This window comes from Lonchura striata, chromosome 7, assembly GCF_046129695.1.
Source record: "Lonchura striata isolate bLonStr1 chromosome 7, bLonStr1.mat, whole genome shotgun sequence".
Classification (NCBI taxonomy): domain Eukaryota; kingdom Metazoa; phylum Chordata; class Aves; order Passeriformes; family Estrildidae; genus Lonchura; species Lonchura striata.
The window spans coordinates 10,087,054-10,111,102 of record NC_134609.1 but is presented as its reverse complement, the minus strand read 5'-3'; the positions used below and the strand labels follow the sequence as shown (position 1 = coordinate 10,111,102).

Here is a 24,049-nt window from a genome sequence, read left to right as displayed (position 1 = left end):
CAATTGACCTGCATCATTAAAAAACTGGTCTTTCATATCAAGAGCCATCAGCTATATAGAGACCACAAGCAACTAGTATTGATGCCCAAAGCTTTTTCCAAAAGAGAATATATAACAAGTCTAATGGACTGAATGGCAAGGAAAAATTCAGATTGTTTATCTGTCTGCACATATCAGATACAAAAGAGAATTTAAAAAATGCAGAAGCGCAGAAAAAAAAAACACTAAGGAAAAGAGTCTGTATTGTAAAAAAATTTTTGATGCATGAGTACACAATCTTCAAATGCATAATAAGAAAGTAAATATCATTCATGTATAGATATGCAAAATTTATATAAAGAGGACACATGCATTTCATATTACTAGATTGATTTAGCTATATAAGGACAGAAATGTATTTTGGACCAGAAAATGTGTATTGTGAGAGAAAAAAAAATTAACAATTAAATTACTGATTTCACTCCCTTTTAAAAGCTGATTTCAATGCTTTTTACAAGCATGGGTAATTAATCTGAATCCTAGATTGCACAGAAACAAAGGAGTAATAAGAAGATTAGTTTCATGTTCAAAGTCATGCAAGTTACTGTTATATCTGAGAACAGAAAACATGTCAAACTTCAGCAGTCACATGCTGCAGCTACTGAATTCACACTGCTCCCATTATTTTTGAAGAGTGACAAAAAAATGCTTGGGAAATTTCAAGTTTCTGCTATGGACCATACCATCTGTTGTGAATCCTCTAGATAATACTTCAAAGACAGAAGAGTTTTCTGCCCAACTAACTCTTCCAAAAGCTTCAAGCCAGTGGCTGACAACCTTTTTTCAGCCTAGAGACACTTAAAATTATCTATTATATTAAAAAAACCCAACAGCACCTGCAAACCTATCATCTGGTGACTTTTCTTAGTTTTCACGGCCATCTGCAACAACAAATTGAAAATCACCAACCTACTCAAAATAACTTGGTAATATTTACCATGAGAGAAAACAAGGCAAAGAAAATGTAATCTACAGGGAAATTATTACAACTATTTTTTTTTTACAGATTGATATAAAAATACCTACAGGTTTCTCCAATACTTTTCTGTTAGCATGACATGCTGATTTATGTTGCTGTTTTGTAATAGGGGAAATAACTTTGGATTCACATCTACTTCATTATTTTTGATATTCTTATAAAATCCTCTAAGTATAGCACAAAACAGCTTTCACACCTTGTCTGACAGTGTGCAGCTTTATCACATTCATTGAAGAAAATCACACATGATCTTCAATGACAAAATTGGCTCTGGCCATGGTTGAGAACAAAAACCACAAACCTGCAGCCTTGAAAAACTAAATCTGAACAAGCTACTATAATTTTCAAGAAATATCCAGCTGAATTTCTTACAGCAGAATGTAGAACTCTCCAATTTAGCTGAAACAAAAAAAAAAAAAAAACCAAAAAAAAAAAAAAAAAAAAAAAAACAAAAAAAAAAACTTACTGGTCCAGCTTCTGTGTGTACATACATGTGTGCTAAACTGTAGCATGGAAGAGATGGAAGCAAGGAACACTGTCCAGACAATCCAATGACACTCACAGCCCACACAGATCAAGCAAAGCACCAACTGCCCCAATACCACTCTAAAGCTGAATTCAACATTACAGCATCTGAGTTGGCTCTATTTAAAAACCCTAAAAAAAGCATCCAAACTTGCAAGACAAGACTTTATCCCTTGCCATAATGAACAGATTAAAAAATAAGGAAAAATATAAAATTAAACAGCTGACAGGGATATTACAGTTTGCAATATTACTAAACTGCTGACAATATACTTGTTATCAAGATACATAGCTATACTTTCTCAAGGGACATTCAACACCTTCAGAACACACGTTATAGGATTAAATATAATGACTGACAGGAACAAAGAGCTTAGTATTCTACAGCAGGCTCATGATAGGATCACATTTTGTATATCATAAAAATCAGATGGCTCACTAAAATCTACTCATCTCTACTGAACTAATTTTTGCAAGATTTTACCCCTGACAGGCACAAACTGATTTTTTAACAGTCTGTAGGAGTTACATGCTTTTCAATGAGGGGACTGTGGGCATCTGACAGAACTGGATGGCATAGTTCTGTCAGATGCCCACAAGGCAGGATTAGGTTCCACATTTCACTTTTAGTTCCCAAGTGGGATCCCCATTCTAAGCAGTAACAAGTACACTGTGTTTGAATTTTTTTTTTTTAAGTTTGGACCAGAAATAATGGAGGAATCCTTTTCCATCCTATACGTATCCTGCCTCAATTTAGTCAGTTTTGTGACCCCCTCTTCATAGTCACAGTCAGCAATTCCATAACTCATAAGAAGGCATGGCATTCCATTGCAGAAATTGCCTTTTCACTGATCTATCCTAGATAGCTCTGATAAATAGAAGCAGTCTTCACGAGATGAGTTTCCAGGACTGTTTCAAACTTTTTAAAAGTTCTCTCTTTCCCTTTTTTGCGCATCTTCCCTATTCAAAACATTTTCTCCTAGCTTTCTCCCAGCATGAAGGGAAGCATCTGAGGATGCAGACTAACTAGGAAGGAGGAACAGGATCATTCAAGTAGACAAGGAAGTTTCTCCCTTAAACTCATGACATTTTACTGTGGATTTATGGAAGGTTCTAAGAGCTTCCAGCTTCTAGGTGAAACATATGGAACAGGCAGTTTATATTCCCTGATTTTTACTTCCAATTGATAACTTCTCCATCCTAGCTTCTACCATTAGATTACCTATACAGAGTTACTACTACTTCAGATTGAACCAAGCCTTCCAAACCTTACCAATACAGACATCAGACTTCACAGGAAAAGTGGGACTTTCTGCAGCTTAAGCAGTAAGCTTTGAAGTTGTCTCTGCTGCAGTATTTGAAGCTAAAACAAAGCATTAATTAAAGCAGAGAGTAATCTCCTGTGCCAAATTTAAGGAGCCACATAAAACTACTGACACCAGGAGGGATATGCTTAGAGCACTTCTCAAGAAACCTGTGAATATTCAGGAAATACCTAAAAACAGTTTAAAAGAAAGTATGCAAGAAGGAAAAGGAAACTGAATTTGATAGACAATATTTTGTGCGAAACATCCAAATGGATATTTTTCTTTTTACCACAAGCTTAGCAGTTTGTTCCATTTACCCCATGCTTCAGAACAAGTAACTGACGGTAGAGCTGTATAAAAACATACACAGAATTTTCTTCAAAAATATTCATTATCACATCAGTGTTTTGATTACAAGCACAATTTTTTGAAATACACTAAGCACAAAGAGAAAAAGAAACCTATAAAAACCCCATTATTATCAACTGCATCATCAGAGCAACCTTTCACATCAGAATAGCACAAATGCCTTAGGGGAAGCCATCTGTCTCCTCCAGTAAGCTTTGTAAATATGCAAAATTGTGTTTGTAACTTTTGTTAAATACCTGGCTATTGTCAGTGGCCCATGGGTGGAAGGTAAATTTCCCCTGTATCAGACACTAATCATGAGGATCAACACAGCATTTCCACAAGGCACATTTCTGTATTTACACACTTTCATTCTAGACTTACGCAGGAAAAAAGTAGTAAAGACTTTCCCTTATTTATGTTTGACATGCATATAAGCTATACAGGTTATCAATAGTGATAGTCTTACAACAATTTCTCACCAAGGAAGAGTTATATAACAGACGTTTACCTAAACCAGCTCTGCCATCTGAATAGCAACCACATTCTTGACTTTCTCCAAATAATCACATCATTCAAAACTTAACACATTATTTTCAAGTGTGTTTTTTGTCCTTTTAATGACAGAAAGCCATGGGTACCTTAATACAAGAAAGGAAGTGGCACTTGCAAAAATGTTAGAAGAAGATATTTATTCCCACTGTAGGAAAAACCTCATGCTTTTAAATACTATTAGAATGGTTTCTGCATGCATGGTCACAAAAGTCACTGCAACACAGCCCTAAGTCTCCACAGCAGCAGCTATAACCTGACTGAAAATAAGGTAGACTAGGCTACAGTGAGATCTAGCTTACAAAACTGATGCCTATAAAAATAAGGAATTTTAATTAAGATAAATTGCATGTGTGATATATACACTAACTTTCTGTTGTTCTAACTTCTGAGCTAAGAATTCAAATGCAATGTTTTAAGTTCAGTTCTCAGTATATTTCATGTCATTTCCTTATGAAATGTACTGTTTATTCTTTACTTGATTTGATTTTACCAGTACATGTACTTTATGCTAACCCTACCTATTTTTCACATAGCAGTACTTAAAACTGGTAAAATTGAGTAGAAAAAAAAATGCCGTTTGTGTTTGATTAGCCATATAACTCATTAACAACCTCACAGCAAAGCAAGTTTAAGATAAACATGTAGTAATCACAGAATATGCTGAATTGAAGGGATGCATCAGGATCATTGTGTCCAACTCCTGGTCCTGCACAGGACACCACAAGAATCACCATACAAGATGCATTATTCCTTTAAGTACAAGATCCACTGAAATTACAGCAGTTTCCCAAAACCACAAAGTACAGCGACAATCAGAACTGCTACATCTACATGTAGCACCTACATGCAGAATTTAATAATGCAGTTATAAAGACATATGTGCAATAGAACTTCCCAACAAGACTCTGGGCAGAAGCCCACCCTTCAATCCAGAACAAAAAAGCCTGCAAAAAAAAAAACCCTTGCTACTGTCAATAATAAATAAATATTCAGAAAATGCATAACTGGAATTTAAACTAGCTGCAGTTACCATAGAAACAAACGAGATTTACTCAACACTTCCTACTCTATTCCATTATCATTATCTCATGAACTTACACGGAGAACATTGTTCCTATTCCTATGGAAACCCTGGAAATAGCCCTCATCATTGTCACAGATTAAGGCAATCTAGAACTCATCTCTTGGATTCATTTATGTGCCACTAAGGCCTATGAAAGATTAAAAATAACTAAACAGACAAATTTGATTTCTCAGTAGAGATGAGCAGAATCTAAACCATTCCCTATGAACAGCAGGTAGGTAAGTTCCAAACACTGACAAGCAGTTTATAATCTCTCCTCACCTGCAACGATCAGATCTGTGCAGTTACACTGACACACTGCACGGTGCATTCTCAGCAGTTTGGGCACTGTCTTTTTACTGTCCAGAGCTCAGGAAGACTCTGCTCTTTCATCCTTGTGTCATTTCTCTTACTTGTTGACCATGATGAGGAAAAGGTAACTTTTATACAAATGTAATAGTATATAACCTAAAATAGCTACATAATTTTTTCCATCCCCAAGAACTAAAATAACTAAAAAAAAAAAAAAAAAATGGCAGCAGCAAACAAAACAAAACAAAAACCATTTAAAAAAGAGGAGGGAAAAAAAAAGAACCACACCATACCACTCAGGGCATGGAACATCTTGTGACTCCTGCCTGTGCTTCCTGACTTCACAGTCAGATCTAGAAGCTGAGGAAGACTTTCCCTTTCTACTCTTAAGTTCAGAAACCTAGACCACAGCCAAGGGGAAGATATGGCACTGTTTTTACTTGCCTGACTAGGGTATTCTGTAAGTCCCACCAAACCTTGCATAGCTACCTAAGAAAAACTGTAATATCAGAGCAAAACAAATTATTTTATCAAAGAATGCACGTGCTTCACTGCTGAAAGACTAATGTCACATTTGGACTTGTAAAAGGCTTGGAATATTATGCGTATGAAAGACTAAAGCACTCAAGCATGCATTCATTTCCTACTCTCTAGTCAATTAATATATTTTATTCTAAATTAAGTCCTATTCAGATTAACTGCATCCTAAGAACATTACACATGCTCAGAAAAAAAAAAAAAAAGTATGTTAATTTCACAAGAAGATTGGTTACAGGACATTACCAGGATGAGAGGGTCCAAATTAAAAGAAAAAGAAATAAATTTATGAGAACTTTGCATATCCTTGAGAATTCATATTAAACTTCATATTGGAATTCTGAGGTGCAGCATACGCATGTTTGCTCAAGGTTTCTCTTCCTGCTTTGAAAATGTAGTGAAAGAGCTGATACTGTCAAGAACACTGTCAAAATATATATACGTATACCAACCACACCTGCTTCTTCACTTTCTTATCTGTCAAATACCAAACTATCCTTTAAGATCCTATTCTCATTAAAATACCGTTTGGAAAGAGGGAGAAACCCTACAATTTCTGTACTGTTAAATTTCACTTTGGCAGCTAGAAAACTATTACTTATCACTAGAGTTTGTGGGGATTTCCCCCGCTCAACACTAAAAAATTTGAGTCCTCTCATTCAGAAGAAAAAAATTAAAAGTAAATAAAAAGCATCAAGAACAAATCTAGTGAAAAACACTGAAAAAAACCAAAACACACAAGCAATCAAAACCAAAAATCATATAAAATACCTACATATATTTCCCAGGAAAAGTTACTATAAATACTTATATAATTAAAGGTCCACCAGTTTTCCCCAAATGAGTAGTGAGGACCTCTTCTATTTTTTAATAGTTCCTCACAAGTCCAGTCAAGGGTCTACAGTTTTCCATAGACTGAACTGTGTCAAATTCAACAATGTACATATGACTTTATTCTGTATACACAGAATAAAGTCATATGTATATTGCACAAACACTTCATCTAATTAAGGAAATCTTTTTCTTCTTACTCAATTGATATAATTTCAGGAAGCAAAATCAGTTCATAAACATGTTTAATTTCCTGCATCTTGAGATTAATTATGAATGTGTCTGTCTCTTCTTTGAGAAACTCACCTTAGAAATCTGATGCTTACATCATCTACAGCAGTTTACAGCACTTCAAAGTAAATTGCTATTTCCCTGAGCAGATTTTAAGTAAACTACTACCTTTTGCTGTTATTTATATTTGTGTCACTCAACATCAAATGCAGACAGATCTGCTCAGGCTCAATTAGCATGTTCTTAAATCGTGTGCTTGTGCAATTTAACATGGACACATTTTTAAATCATACATCAAATTCCCATCTACATTGTTTAAGCACAAAAGTCACATTTTCAAAGGTTGTGGCACCAAGAACATTATATTTCAGTTGTGCTTCTCAAAGATAAAGCATGAGGAAAAAAGGCTATTTTGGTCACACAACTGTAGGCATCATACTTAGCCAGCCGCACTACTTCTAAAAACAAAAGCAGTTTCTAACTGAAGGACATGCTGCATCTCCTTATACAAATCTCTTCCTCCAAAGCCTGCCCTTCAGATGAAACTGGGTAGTTTGAATATTTCTCTGTGCCTAAGCCACTTATGAAATGTCAGAAATAAAATTTAGCTACTAAAGCAGTAAGGATGTCTATTTCTATTTCAGTACTTTATCTTTACTTTGTTCACATAACTACTGAAGCAATTCAATATTAGTACAATCCCATGCACATGCCACTTTTGCATCTCTTACAGACATGAACTACAGACTAGGAAACACCTGACATAATAAGCAAGTGATAGTGAAATGCTTTGAAAATTCAATAATTTAACTATTTAAAATCTCCCATTCTTGTTTCTCATGATGCTCCCAACAACAACAAGGTTCTGATTTCTCCTCTTTGCTTATTCTTTAAATGTAATTTTCCATCTAATTAATGGAATGGGTGGTTGAGGGGATTACAAACATGGCTGGGTTTTTTCAGCATTCATTTCAGGTACAGAAACCTTCCTTCCCTCACAACCACCAACGAATTAAACATTTATAAGACAGCTAGTGTGGAGGAGAGTCATCTCTATCAATAACTTCAGTGTTTGTCTCTGATTGGATTAAACAATTTCATTAATTGTCTCAAATGACCCAGACCATGAATAACAAGTTACATCCCTTACTTTCCAGCAGATGCACAAACACATGATTTTGTAAAGTATGTTGGAAAAAAGTATTTTCTGACTTAAAAGTTTTCAAGTAATTTTATGGCTACAGTGTTGCTTAAGGCCTTCAAGTCTGCATCTGTTGTATAAATATAAATATTTTATTTCACTAGAGAATTGTACAAATGGTCCAATGCCAATGTAAATGACCAATCTTGTACTACACTATGTGGCTATAACCTTTAAACATGTATGTTGTCCTCTATTTTCCACACTGTTGGCCTTTATTTACTTCACCTCTGGATAGCCATAAAGTTTAACAATTAAAGGGGTAATTATGGGAGCACCCACTATTTAAATATTTGTTTCAATATTCACAAAGTACCTGGACAAACCAATACGATAAATTAGAAAGCTGTTTTGTAAGGTCACAAGGGAAGAACTAAAAGCTAGATCAGACATGTCAAAGGTGTGGTGACAGAACCCAGAAGTGAGAGTTCCATAAAGTAGCCCTTTTAGATTCCACAAACAGCACTTCACATTCCACTAAGATTCATAGTGAAGAAAATGCCTGTTCAGGTAAGAATAATGATGGGAGCTTTTCCCATAAGCAAAAAAACACAAATAAGCTTCTACTTTACACTGATGTGTGCTCCACACTGCACTAACTTGTCTCCTTCACTTCCCACATAAATCCAGGCAGCAGTTTCACAATAGCCTTCAGGTGACCACGCTGAACTGAGTTCAGTTATAACTCTTTTCCCAAGCCCATCTTCATTGGACTGCTTTTGAAACTTTTTTTGTAAACATTGGATGTATAAGATTAATTTTAATTTATGTATAAAATTCATTTTAATTTAAACTCGCACAGTGTAAAAGTGTATAATAATTTCTTTAGCTGCAGATATCACATACAATTTTGATTTCAGAGGACTGTGAAATGACCAATTCTTTCTTCAGGGGAAAAAACAAATTTTGCAGTTCAATTCAGAAACAGAGTAGCTGTCAGGAATAGCCTGTATTAAATTAATAGTTATCCATTATTAAGTCCTAATATTTTCAAACAATATACTTCAACATAAATATTGATTTGATTTTGCTACATCCTATATCTAAAAATAATGGCATTATTACTCTCTAGCACAAATTTTCATTGAAGTAGTTAACCTTTAGCAAATATTCTCAGAAAGTAGAATTTAAATTAACACCCAAATGATCCATTCTGGAAATGATCCTCCATAAATTATGTCCTGTCAATTCAAATACTGAATGTGGTAAGTGCTGTATTAAATTAAATGCACTTTGTTTTTTAAACTGACTAAAATTAACTAAGAGGTTCCATGCATCTGATTTCTCAAGATGGTCAGGCATACTGATAAACCCAGATGTGCACAGTATGTGCTGCTATACCTTGACAAGATCATAAATATACTCTCAGAAATAACCTAACCCAGTGACATTAGCCAGCTGGTCCCTTATAAAATGCAATGTGAAACTCTAAAAAATACTCCCAAGAAATAAATGAAATCATCAAACAGCGTTAAATTCTCCCACTATATTGAAGTAAAATGTATTTTATATTATGTACATTAGGTTTTGGTCCCAGTGGTTGGTTTGTATCTGTTCACATACAGCCCAGTAAAACCAACACAGGGCAATTTCTGACTGCAGAGGTGGGAGCAGAGGACTCTGGCTTTGGGGGATTTCTAGCTTTGATATTTAAACTGGAACTGGAAGCACAACTTTAAGGTTTTTCATTTTTAACACTGAAGATGTCAGGAAACATGCAAAATGCCATTTTTTAGAAGACAATCACTAAAAGCCTGTAAACATGGCAGCTGCACAGAGAAGACACATAGTGCTAAAAGCAGCAAGGGAACACAGCTTCCAGATATTGATAAAAGTCAGCAATGAACATAAACAAAAGTGAAAAATGATATTTTTAGGAAAAATAATCAAAATACTCTTCTTGCAGAATTAAACAATACAGTGGCAATTAAGTCACCTTAACTTTTTGCTTTCGAAGACTTGATTAAGAAGTGCAATCTCTTATTTTCCTCCATTTCCTCCTCCATCCAAATAGCCCAAAACTGATTCACCATCAAATATATCTTAACCAAAGACACAAATAATTTTTCAGTTCAACCCAAACTAGTTACAAAGTTTCACTGAGATTCTCTGAAGCTTTAAATGGGATTTAAATCATTTCAGATTCTGGTTTACAAGTATGTGCATGCTAAAAAGAAAACTAATCCAAATTACATAGGGGACACTTTTTACTGCAGTGAACTCCACAGAAAACCCTTGCATTTTAATATTTGACAATGCTCTAAAGCAATTATGATTAAATAAAGTGAAAAAGTAAATGTTTTCTTCCTTTTAAACCACATATCATCTGTCTCCATTTGATATGTTACTACTCACAGGTTTGAAGGATTTCTACACTAATAAAGAAAAATATAAGTGGAATATAAAGTCATTATCAGTCTATTGAATATATCACAAACCTCATTACATAGCCATGAGAAGTTTATCTTTGCTTTACAGTTCTGACCACTCTCTACATTTGTAATACTTGGCTTAATTTCCAGGTTTGCTTCCATTCTTCCAAGTACAATTTTACTTTCAGATTAAATATGTCTATAGTTTTAACACCTAACATGAAATTAATAAATTCACTGTTTGTAGTTCAAAATCATGGGCCAGAGGTGTGAAATATGCTGGAAAGTGGACTGGCAGCCATTTTTTACTTGCTTTCTCTGCTTCTCTCTTGCAGTGGGAATTAGTCTGCTATTTTGCAGAGAAAACTGGGATTGACTTAGTGCTGATGCAACAAACCAATCAAAAATCCTCCACTAATGCTGGGAAATAGTGCTTCTTAAAAACATTCTTTAAAATAACAACATAGAAAATCATAGAAAACTTACAAGTACTCTGCCAGTTAATGTCTGGGCAGATATCATGACTCCTGCCCAATCCTTCACAGACGTCATCCATCCCACTTCTGCTGCCACATTCTCCTCTTTTTCATCTGTTGGTTTGCAGGCTCCATCTGCCTGTGTATCTGCGCCACCATTGATCTTTTGGGCCTCCTGCAAAGTAAGTATTTGGGTTAGTTAATGTTTAGCAATTTGACAGTGAAAGTCAGGATATTGATAGGGCCAAGAACAGTAATAAAAACCAGAAAATCTGTCTTCCTGAATTCCTGCTAGGTGACATTAAGAACCTACATGGCCACATCTTTAGAAATAAGAGAAATGGAAATGTTCTATAAGGTACAAGATTAACTAGATAATAACACTCTCCTTGACATTACATCTTCAAAACATATACTTCACACCAAATATATGATATGTTCCTTTGTTACAAGAAACATAATTGACAACAGCTCTGTATGCAATTATAGAGTTACATATAAATGAATTTGCCAGACATACACCGAAAGACCTTTTGATGTATCAGTTCAAAATAATGCATACTAGGTGTGAACACAATTTATGTACAATTTTAATTTCCTATCACTAGAATTAATTATCTGAGTAAACCTTCACTGAAAAGCATGATGTAACAAGACAGCAATTATCAAGTGTGAGGGGAAAAAAATCCATCATAAAGTATCTGCAGGGAGCTGCCACACTATCAGTGAACCTGTGTTTCAATGAAAGTGTTTAATATATCACAGGAATTATTCTGTCAGTAAGTGGCTCTTACAGAAAGAAGAGCTAGAAATTAGAGGAGCCTCAGCTGCACCAAGCTCACTGATGAGTAACAAGCACTGGAATTCATATCAGTCTCTCATGGATGCTGCAGCAAGGATGTCGTGCTCTGTAACTGCCTGCCATGTGCTACAGTCATGGGTGCTGCACAAACATCAGGGGGGATGACAGGAAATGCCAGCGTGGATTGTACAGTGTTTAAATCACACTGCATGCGAAGTGCCATGAGCATGCCTGTGGTGACAGCATACTACTAATGACTTCCTGAATACTTGGCAAGTTACGCTAAACAAAAATAGGAGAGGCAGCAAAATTCAGTGCTGAAGAAAGTCCTGAGAACTAGAACTTCACTAGCATTCCAAGCACTCTGCCCTGGCCAATACCTTGAAAGATTTTGTATATAGATTACTTGTCTGTAGGCCAGTAAGCAGGAAATCAATTGCCACTAATCCCCTTTGGGATATCTTTTATACAAGCAAAGATGTTTGATGCTGGTTATGTGATAATTACTACAGTAGAAGTACTATCCTGTGATGGCCAAAACCCATAGCTGTGAGATGGCCTTGAGGACACAGTGGGACACAAGGGCACAGGCACTTCCTGAGAGTAGCACTCAACTAATAAAGCAATTTCATTGAATCTGTCAGCGAAGAACAGCAGAACAATGCTAAAAATGTAATATGGAGACCAACAGTTGTTTTTAGAGAAGCTCAACATTGCAACCTAATTAGCTAATCATATTCTTTTTTCTCTGTTAGTTTCCCTCCCAGAAAGCAGGTTTCATGTTCTTACTAGAGATTACACCAGTGTGATGTTACTATAATGATAATAACAAATTATTCAGAGTTACAACAGTAATTCAGTACACTTCCCAAGCAAATAACGCAACAGAAGTTTAAAATTATTTTGTATTTGCATAACTGGACCTAATTCACTGACAAATTTGGACGCAGTGAATCAGATGTTTTGTACTCTGCATTGAAAGACACATCCTGTGCTGCACACACACGGAGCACAACCTACAGGAATGAGCTCATTGCAGAGGACAGCACTGTACGAAACGGAATGAGGCATCTCCAGCAGAGCAACACTTGGCTGGAGCCAGCTGGTGACCCAAAGCATCACACAGCCATAGAGATCAGTCCCAAAAAAATGCCTTCACCACCATCAGGGTTTTGATTATAAACCAGGAAAGGCAAAACTAGGTTCTATACTCCAAAGAATACTGAAGCTTAGGCAATCTAGACATATCTCCAAGGCCTCACCGGTTCTAGCTGCTGTCCCCAGGGTCTCCCCTGACCCAGACTCCCTCTGTGGCTCAGGACACCATTTGAGCACCACCCAGGGCTCCCACAGCCCTGTCCTTGGTGAACCCCAGCCAGGTGCCCTTGCCTGAGCCCCACGCCCCTGTCCCCAGCCTGCTGTCCCCAGCCCGGCTCGAGGCCAGGGCCCTGTCCCACCGCTGCCGCCAGGGCTCCAGGCAGGCCCTGGCCGCGGGATCCTCACAGCCCTGACAGCCACCGACGGCGTAAGACACTGCACGGGCCTTTGCCTTCCCTCCTCCACCGCTCCTCTGCCTTTTGTAGCTGCTACAGCTTGGCCTTCAGAACTGTAACCTCCACACACCAGATTTTGCTCCATGGTCCTCCTCTGCATTGCACAGTGAGCTTTCATACTCGGTACAAGTTTATATTGAATGAGTTAATGTGGTTTTCATAGTAAAGGAGGTATAATTCTCTTTTCCTCTCAGATAAAAAACTGGGGTGGTGATTAGGTGCCTAACTCAGTCACTAGAGAAGTCACTGGCAGAGTCAGGATAAAACCACAGGTTTTTTTGATCTTTCCACCCAGCGACCCTTGTTTAAAAGTGCACAGATGCTCACCTTGCTAAAAACACAACTACAAACTTTGCTATAGAAAGTCAGAGAACTACAGAACACTAAACAAATAGCTGAATAAAAAAGTCAATTTCATGTTAGTGAGCTTGTATTAATTAAGGTCAGAAAATTCTTTTATTGTGTACATATTCCTTACCATCAGTCTTTTAGTCAATAGATGTGATTGCTCATAAGACATAAAAATAATCTAAAATTTCCTAGCACTCAATAAAAGAGCAGGCAATTTACTTAATTGAAGGAGAAAGGTAGCTTTTACATTTTGAAAAGGTTTTCATAACCTACAGTTCCTTTGTTGTATTTACTTTTGGTTGCCAATAGAACAGAGCAGTAAAACATGACAAACCTATTCAGTATTTGATTGTCTGAAGTTATCCAAGTCTTTAATAGATTTGAATGGCTATAATTCTGTATTTATACTACTTATTTCATCTCTATAAAAATCTCCCACCCATATTATTTCTTAATTAAAATTTAATAAAACAATCATCCCCTGCCAAGTATGATTCGGAACTGACTGTCATGATCAGCCTAGCTCCTGCCGTTATTGCAGCTATAATTAACATGCAGATTAGTTGCTGTTATGTAATATTTGTATTCAGTTGGGATATTTTATATTTTTCATTTACATAGCTAGCTTTTTATCTTACTTAATTGGCAGCTGAGTATTAGGAAAAGTTTATCCCCAAGTCATTATGCAATTGTGAAGTGATAACTAAAGGAGGTTTAAAGGCTGCATTTTTTTTAATACTGAACATAAAATTCAGTCCTGTTATTAAGTGTATAGTCTTGTTTCATTGCTATTTCTTCATCACAAAGCATTGAATAACCAACACCAACACCTGAAAAAGGTGCTTCAAATAATAACCTGACAGTGACGATAGTTGATTAATTATTTACAAGTCCAATATTACAAGTAAGGGATCTTTACCCACCCTGCTTACCAGTTTTCATTATTTTAATTTCTTGAAGGCAGGAACATGCAGGTAGATTAAGTGAGAAGTAGTATATTGCAAAATATATATTTCCTGAACTTAATGACTAAATGGAAAATAGCATAATGAGGAGGTATGTACAAGAATCAGTACCCAGTGTTCTACTAGTAGTTTGACAGAGACCTGGACTAGAAACTCCAATGGTTTGTCTTCTATTTTCAGCAATAAATACTGATTTAGATTACATAAGTTCTGGGATTCTTGAAGACAGTCACCTTAAGGAAGAAGAACTCAAAAAGACAAAGTTCACTCAAAACCAGTTAACAGTTTTTGAAACATAAGCCTGCCTGTTCCATTTCCCCTCTAAAATGCCTAGACAAACCTAGAACCACTGCATAGACACCTCATCCAACTCAGGACAACAAAAAAATAAAATCAGAAAATTATTAAGAAACCTTAAAACATCATCTAAGAATAACCTGTCTTTTTAAAAGCCCTAAAAATACAGGACACCATGAGCACAATCTGGAAAGTACTCTCTGATATATGGTACTGAAAAAACTTGCTATCTTGTTAAAATATGTTAAAAAACATATGAAACAGGGAGTAGTTGTGAGGGAAAATACCTGGGTTGAAGTGTGGTGAAACAAAGAAAAGGATTTGATAATCCCATTTATCCAACGTGTGTGAATATCACACAAAACTCATTACGTATCACCTGTAATGAGATACAGAGCATTGAATGATGCCCGCATCATTCAAGAGAAAGTAGTATGCTCACTTTAAGCAGATATTTAGAAACAGTAACATAAATGAGGCAAACACAGTATTGGCCTTTGACTTCCACCCTATATAATGTAAGATGAGAATGGGCCTGTCAGAATGGCAGCTGCTCCTAGCTTAAAGCATGCAGTAACAATACAATTAAAAAAATGCCATTTGGAGCAGTTAAGAAAGGGCTGCTTTAGATAATGATGACAGCAAATAGCAAATGCCTGCAATTAACAACATTGCATTCCTAGAGCCCGACATTTTTTTGAAATGTTTTATATCATATCAACAAGACTAGGAAAATAGCCATTTTTACATAACAGGAATCTATATTTACGTTTCTGTCCTTTTCATTCACCTGTTTCCCCAAAGCCACAAAGAGGTGCTATGTGAAGAGGAATAATTTTGCATGAGAGACTATTTCTCCTTTATCTTGGGCAAATCTCTGAAACACTATGTTTAAAATTATTAGACTTCTATCAATAATTTATTTTCACATCCTTCAATACATTCACTCACCACTTTGACATCTCCAAATAGGGGTCTTAAATTTATATAAAACTATAATATTAAGACTTCAGGTACATACTGAATATATTGCCATGGCAGAAGCCTTCTGTCAGATAAAGTTACTATCCATTGTCTCCATCTTAACAGTTACTAAGTACCAGTTCATCCAGTGCTAAAAACAAGCAAAACAAAAATAACCCTGCAGCTGTTCACCTGCTCTAGTGCAGTTTAGGAAACACAAGTTTTCACTGGAATATTAATAAACAAAACAAATGGCAATGTGAGAAATTAACAACTTTATGGAAACTTCCAAACATTTTTTAAAGTCAGACTTGTAGTAAAACAAAAAGCAAAGGCTAAACTAACTAAATGTGAGGTAAGAGGTACTTCTAAACTGGCCTGTCCACAGCATTTCTTTGCATATAAAGTTACACTGACGTCAGTTATCGTACTGTAGCTATGGTTCGACTTGTTTCAAAGGATTAATTATTGATACCCAGACAAACATTATTCCTTTCACTGAATAGAAGAACCAGAATGATCTGTGGAAAACATGGCTGATGAGATAACCCAGCATTTTGCTCTCATAAAATATTCACAAGCCATATAAATTTGCTATCTGCAAATTTGGAAGATTAAGAAAAATAAGTCCAAAATATAATACAAAGATTTTCTTCTTAGTTTAAGAGTGAGATGTTATACTGTTTTCTGCATTCACAAGAGATTTCTGAGAAGCACCTTGCCAGTCCTTCCTTACAACCAGAGCCTAACTTTCTGTGTTGATCACCATAAAACCTTTTTTCCTCTTCTTGTAGTGACCAGCTTCTCTGTTGCATTTGTGCAAAACTTCAGTAATCCTCACAGATATCATGTTCTGTGACCTTCATATTTCTGGTACAGGTTACTTGTATAAAATTCCCTTTTCATATCATCGCTTTGACTGACAAAAATTGTCGCAGTAGAGGAATTAATACTAAAACCTTGACCTGAGAGACAAGAGAAACTAGACTAGTAAAATATAGTGTTCCACCCATGATTCCACAAATAGCACTCCAGTCTGTCAAATGAAGGGTTCCTGGGTATGGTTCTCACTTAGGAATATGAAACAGCAGACTCCTACATTATCTGAAACCTGAAGTACAAAAATATTAATCTCAAAGATTAAAAATTTCTCCACATTAATAGAAGTGTTATAATGTAACACTTCCACTGATGTGAAACAGTATTTCCAAATAACAACTGTCTGGCAGATTTCCATAGCAGCCTAAGAACTGAGAGGCATGATAGATGTCCCTATTCTGTTACCAAATTTTTAAAGTCCTCAGCCACATTGTCTAACCTCTTCATGTCTTCACCCTGCAGCTATAAAGCAAGAGCAAAAACAGTTTCTGTTGCACAGGGATCTTAAAAAGATAAATATATGTGGGATTTTAAGTGTCTCAGTATTTCACAAAGACAGACAACACAGGCATAATCTAAGTGAAATCACCAAATAAGACACAGTAAAAACCTACTGGTAAACATTGTTAGGTTAGTTATATAAGACAAACATTAAGAGAGATATGTAAAAGAGAAGCAATTAAGAACTCCAGACAACATGACAACATGAAAAAGGACAGAAAGTCATTGCAATTTACACATGTTCAAAACGACAAACATACTTTCCAAAAACATGATTGGTTCAATTCAACAGGAGTTTATATCAATAGTTATATAAGCTTTCACTATAAGTTAAGACATTTGGATTAATAATTTCATGTAAGTTTATTGACAAAAATATAAGTAGGTTTTCTTCTGTAGCATCTCATTATGTATTAGACCACATTGTCAGAAATAAATGACCTCTGAACTTTCTGTAAGACTATGTAACAAATGAACTTACTGTGTGCAGTAAGTAAACAAAAAAATAGGATACGTCAGTGATGTACAGGTTAAAATTATTCACTGAAAATATTTCACAAAATGTCAACCTAATACCTAGCCCATACATTTATTTTCATTTCTTATAGTTAACAGAGCATTTCTTATTAATTTCCTCTACTAAGACCAAATTTTTATCACATTAAAATAGACTCTGAAGGCCCTTTCAATTACAAAGTAGCAGGAAAAAGGGCAAACAAAAGCATTTTACTTTATTGATGGGGGCACTGCATTTAAATGAAATGGACACATTTCATTATTCTTTGGTCCCTATACAGCACAGAAATATGTCCATTAAGTAAATTAGACAATTACCATGTAAGGCATTAGTCTTTAACTGTATTTTCTATGGTTCAATAATATTGAGATCATTCTTTCAAAACATATTTTTAAAAGTCCTTTAAGTAGATTAACCTTAAATGTGATAGAAATAAATTTGCAAAAATATATGAAGCAATTTTAGATGGGACTGAGTTATTAAAAATACAGAAAAGGGTTCCTTAATAAAAAAAGCATAGAGGACAGAAAGGTGCATTCATTTTCTGTTATCCTCCTCTTTTGTTTCCTCCCACCTAACAGAAGGCAAAGCATACAATTGAAAATAAAACTGATAAAGATGTTGTCATGAAATGAAAACTGCCAAATTACCTGTATCCTATCGCGTGAGAAATATCTGTCACAGATGACAAAACACTTTGAATATTTATCCAAAAGTCTCAAAGTGTTTCACAAATGGTAGAAAAGAGTCTCAAAAATGAGAAATACAAGTAAGAAACAGTGGAGAAATTACCTAACTTATTTATCTTGATTACAGGAAGCACTTTAGTTGATTGCTTGTAATTCTGTTGTTGTTGTTAACATTAAGTAATACACAATTCCAGGATTTTCAGTCATTACCTCTTGGCACTTTTTTTTTACTACCATGAAAGAATGAAAGATATAAAAAAAACACTTTTTTTTTTAATTTTTAAGAGAAGTATGACTAGTAAATATTTTCTGATCTGTAGGACCTAGATTACAATCATAGTTTTCACAAGATAACTATGAGATAGATCCAGCAGTAGAGAAAACTAATTAAATAAGTACTCACCTAATTGACTATTCCTGGCAGTAAGTCATTTTAAAAAGTGTATTTCACTACAAGATATACACAAGCTCCATTTACAAAATAAGTATCAAACTGCTTTATCAGTGCAGTGAAACTTCATAATATCTTCTCAGTTGTGTGTTTTTCTCCATCCTGCTCAATCACAGAGGAGAAGTTTTTACCTACATGCCAACAGGATTTTTATTCATTGCATTAACTTCATAATCCTCTCTCACATGTGCTATCAGAAGTATCCAAGAGAAGGAGATCTAAACTGCAGTAGGAAATTCTACCCCTCTTCTGTGAAATACAGAGTAACAAGGTAGCTAGCACCTGTGACTAAAACTCATGCTCAAAATCACATTTCTATTGCCAAAAAATCACAAAGAATCCATGGATTAGGAAAGGAAATGCCCAGCTTAAAGGACAAAGCGCAAAGTACTATAGATACTCCAAAACAGGAATTTTGTCCTTACATAAAAAGGAATTAACCACTCATTTCCTTAGCTCAAAGAACAGGTTTCCACCTCAAAAACTTGCTGACAGGAATTTGAGAACTTCATTTGATTCAAATCAAACATTTTCACATGACAGGGATGGACTTAAACACTTGTGTTTTCTTTATACATAAAATAGCAAGTCATCAATATTTGATGGCAATATTGGCAATCCTCAATGCTAAGCCTGAAATAGAATTTATTTGCATATACATTTTTATAAATAGATTTATGATTTTTCAGAAGGTTTTACAGATTACAGCATAAAAGATGAAAGAGACAGGCAGTGGGACAAACCTGAGAGACTCACAAATATAACAGGTTGGTAAAAACACACGTGTAACAAGAATTTGAAGAATGCCAGAGAATCTTTCTATCATCTGCCAAATTCAATAAAAGAGTCATCTCTAAGGCATTTTTGATTCAAAGGTAGTATATAATATTTATTCTCATTGTATTAAAATCATAAAGGAAAACACAATGAATTAAAAGCAGCTCTCTGTAGGAGATAAAGCCATATCTAAGCCTATCCTGATGCAGGAAAATAAGTTCCAGTATGCAGCACATAAATATTTGAAGAGCAGCAGGTCAGCCAATAAGTAATTAAAACTATTTACTAGCACAGAACACCTTCACTCAGAGATTACAGAGTGACAGGCAGCTTTCAGACTGCAGAACTTGGTGCAGGGGGGAGTCAGAGAGCACACAAATGTGCAGGAATCTGCAGCAAAGATACACAGCTCTACTTCTCAAAACATTGAAAATGCAGATTTACTTGCCAACTGTTTTAATGATTACTTTGAAATAATTCTATTAGACTCAGCACTTCCCTCTAAAAGACCAGTTACATGACATGGTAAAAAATGTATAAATGCTACTATTTAATCAAGTAGATGTGGCTTGATTTATTACCCACTGCTATGGAAACAATTTTGTGTAATGTTAATCTCATTACTCCCTTGCATAAATGGCAGACAAAAGTTTTTAATCTACAAGGAATTTTTTCTTCTTTCAGGTTAAATTTATTTTAGTTAGCTTATATTGCTTTGGTTCAACTTCCTAGACACTATCAGCATCCAAATTATCCAATATCAACACCTGTAGACTACAAATACAGCACTTGATATATTTATGGAACAAGGAAACACACACAGTTTTCCCAATTTTACAAATACTGACTGAAATCTGAGGCAGAGAGAAGTGATAAATTTCTGCCCTGCCTATTACATCTCCATTAATTGTTACTTACACTACATAGAATGAGAACAAGCTCAATGAATTCTCTTTTACTTTCTTAACTTCATTACCTTAAATAGGAATAACTTAAAGCAGCCCAGAGTTCATCCCCTGCTCTTGTGCACAGTGATGCACTGCTAAGAACTGATGCATGACTTTGATATTGAACATTGCCTTTTTAAGCAATAAGAAGTTGGACTAGTGGAAAATAAAAATACATGGTGCCCATTCTTGGCTCCTGTTCCAAGGCAGGATTCAATCTGCCTGCACCAAAATTTCTATGGGAAACTCCTATTCTGACAGGTCATTTTCTAAATGAAAACAGCAACACTTTGAAGCTCCTCAGAGGCATGAGTGGTTAGAAGCAGCCCTGGCAGAACTGCATTAGGAGCAGAGGGTCAGTGAGGCAGGCATTGCTCTGTCTCATGAGTCTGCAGTTTTTGGTTTCAAAATATATCAAACCAGAAGATACAACATATGTTACAAAAATATGTTACCTCTGAACACTCACTCTGCCTATAAATTATGCATGACAGAGCAGGCAGTTATTGTCACCTGAGCAGAAAAGGTAGTGAACAGAGGTGAGAGGATAGGTCAATTTAAATTTCTAGCTCTTTTCATAAGATTAAATAAGAATAAGAAGAAATTAAAGTATAACGGTTGTTAAATCATCAAAAAGTATTGAGTTTTAATTTACTTGACATTCATTGGAAGGGAAGACAGATAATAAAGTTAAGGCTACTATAGAAATTTCAATCTTGAATGCTGTTTGTTTATATCTTGCAATTCTGTGGAAATGCGGTAATGTTATTATAGGGCCTAGAACTCCATTTTTTTTCTTTTAACTTTTATATTAATTTTTATAAAAAGTTTGCAGCAGTATAAAGATTGAACGGTTCATCAAAGCAGGCTAGCACATTGTAAACTAGTCACAAGATATATTTTACTGAACCTACTCATCAGCTTAAAACTTAAGAGACTTTTTCTATTTACCATGCTGCATAATTACCTCACACAGCTTTTCAAGATGCAGGTGCCCCCTCCCATAATTTGTGAATGAGATTCACTGAGAAGCCTATGCAAGTATCACATGACACAAAAAATTTCACCTTAACTACTTCTTAAAAGAAGAAAGGACTTAATTAAGCCTTAGTAAAAAAAAAAAAAAAAAAGTAATGATTCATACATCAGTAATTCACATCTTCCAAATATCTGATTCTAGTTAATTCAGCAGCAAGACATTGAAGTAATACGTGTAACTAGGGGATACATTTGAGAAATAAATAATATCTCTGCATTTCAGATTCAGCTGAAGTTAAATTGGGTGGTTGGGGAGGGAAGGCATGAACTCTAAGATCAGCTCTTTTTTTTTTTTTTTTTTGAGTTTAAAAGTATGTCTTTCATTCTCACAAAGTAGTTTAATAAGGAAAATGGGATTTGTGAGTTACAAAAGCCAAAGTCTTATGTATAATGAATCCTATTTTGTCTGCAGATCCAAAACTCTAAGGACTCAAGGATGTTTTTCTTCTTGGTCACTTTCTAGGTCTTTACTAGTACCCTGGGATGCACCATGCAAAATTCAAATGTTTCAATTTATTAACACCTGTAAAGCATCTAATAAACTAAAGTGATATGTAGTTTTTGCCTGATGTCCACAATGGCAGCCACAATTGCCTAGAAGCACCTGGTGGCCCTCACCCCATGTTGCAAAAGATTTCTGCTAAATAAAATGAACTTTCTGTGAAGCCAGCTTCTTCTTTAAGACTAAGTCATATATCAGATTTTTGTGCTGTGTTGTTTAAAGAAAACTTGACTTCAAATGTATTTTAAAGGGCTCTCCATGGAAACAAAGTCTCCTTGTTATTGATTGGGTCAATAGAGAGTTGTGAGAATTCAAATGGAAAACTTTGTAAACTTCATTAACTTTTTCATTCACTTTTCACTTTTTATGGGATTCACAAATGATGAAACAATTGTATTTCCTCTAAAGCCCTCTACTATTACCTATACAATTAAGTTGGAATCCCCTGGATCCATACTTTTCCTACACTGCTTTCGTCTCATGCAGAGAACCAGAGGAGTAACAGAAAACTATAAACTTAGGAAAATCCAATCTCTGCTAATGTTTTATAAAGCAAAGCATGTTCTACACAACGAAGGCTAGCAGGGAAATAAAAAAAAAAAAAACCCACACAGCAAAACAGTAAAGGAGCTATTTTCTATCAATTTTTTTTTCCTATAGCTATTCACTTCATCCATCACACACACCAACAAATGCACACAACTCTACTGCTTCTACAGTTCACAAAATGATATTTGTGAATTACTATTTAAGTACACACCACCTTATTAATTATCTTGTTCTGTGATCTCCAGCAACATCTTTGCAGGTATGGTGGTAAATGCAGTCTCCTTACCTCTCAACGAACTAACAAAAACAGATGCATCTGAAACACAGAGAAACACTGGACCCTCACAGTCCACTCTCACCAGACAGGTCCTGTGCATGGTTCCTATTACAATCAGCCACAGCAGCTGTCAGCATATGAAAGCAAACCCTGTGAAAGTCCCTAATACCTTTACTTAAGCATAGTATCAGTCAGAAAAGGAAAAAAAGGAACCTGGATTTTTTTTACAAGGGCTGTCAGGCACTGACATAGATTGCACAGAGACATTCTGGTTGTCCCATCTCTGGAAGTGTTGAAGACCAGATTGGATGGAGCTTTGAACAATCTGGTCTATTGGAAAGTGTCCCTGACCATTTAAGGTAGATTGGGATGAGATGATCTTCCAAGGCCCCTTTGACCCAAACCATTGTCTGATATGATTCTACTATCCATCTCTGAGTAGTACCATCTCATATGGACTATAGCCTAGAAAAGAGGGTTGGAAAGATTGTGGCACATCATGTAAAACTAAGTTCACAGTGGGAGCCCTCTGTCCACAACTATGGAAGTGCAATATAAAGCTAGAACTCCCTCAGCCAGGGTCTGAGTAGAAGGCAAGTTGAATATGAACAGCAATGTGTCCTGGCAGCCCAAGGGATATTTATCCTAAAACAGTAGGGACTGAGGAAAGAGTCTCTGAGCTTCCAATTAGTTCAGTAGGAGGGGTCTGGTGACAAAGCAGAACACATTGAGAGAAAAAATTTATCATTTAAGCCATTTTTCAGGAGATAAGGAGGTATCATCCTTCTTAGTTTTATTTACTTTTTGCTTGCTTCATTTAGGAATGGTGGTTTTGAGGTTTCCCTTCCCCTCCCTTCAGATATAACACTTTGTCATTTCATGCCTTCAAGTTTGGCTTAAAGTGTCCAATTCTTTCAGACCACCTTCTACTATTATCATCAATTGTGGTGGCACTGAGTAGAGATAATATGACCAACATCTGCACACACACACTAGCTGAAACCCTGCCAACCTCCTAGGGTGACAACAGATGTTTTTGTTAGTTCCCATGTCTCATATGAGCCAATACTGACCCAGGGAAAGAGTCAAAAACTGAAAGTAACACTGACAGCTGGAATAATACTATGGTCCGCTGCCACTGAGGTCACAATTTAACCAAATAATTCATCATAGGAGTAAACACAGCAAATTACCAAAATGGCTGCACAGCTTTTC

General features: G+C 35.6%; 1 protein-coding gene across 25 annotated transcripts in view; it reads right to left on the bottom strand.

The window, feature by feature from the left end:
- Window positions 1-24,049, bottom strand: part of KCNMA1 (potassium calcium-activated channel subfamily M alpha 1) — a 425,369-nt gene that overhangs the window by 296,947 nt on the left and 104,373 nt on the right. For all 25 annotated transcript variants that reach the window (XM_077784567.1, XM_077784568.1, XM_077784570.1 and 22 more), the window contains exon 2: window positions 10,787-10,951. In XM_077784567.1, coding sequence (XP_077640693.1) covers window positions 10,787-10,951 — 165 coding nt within the window. The remainder of the gene's footprint in view (window positions 1-10,786; window positions 10,952-24,049) is intronic.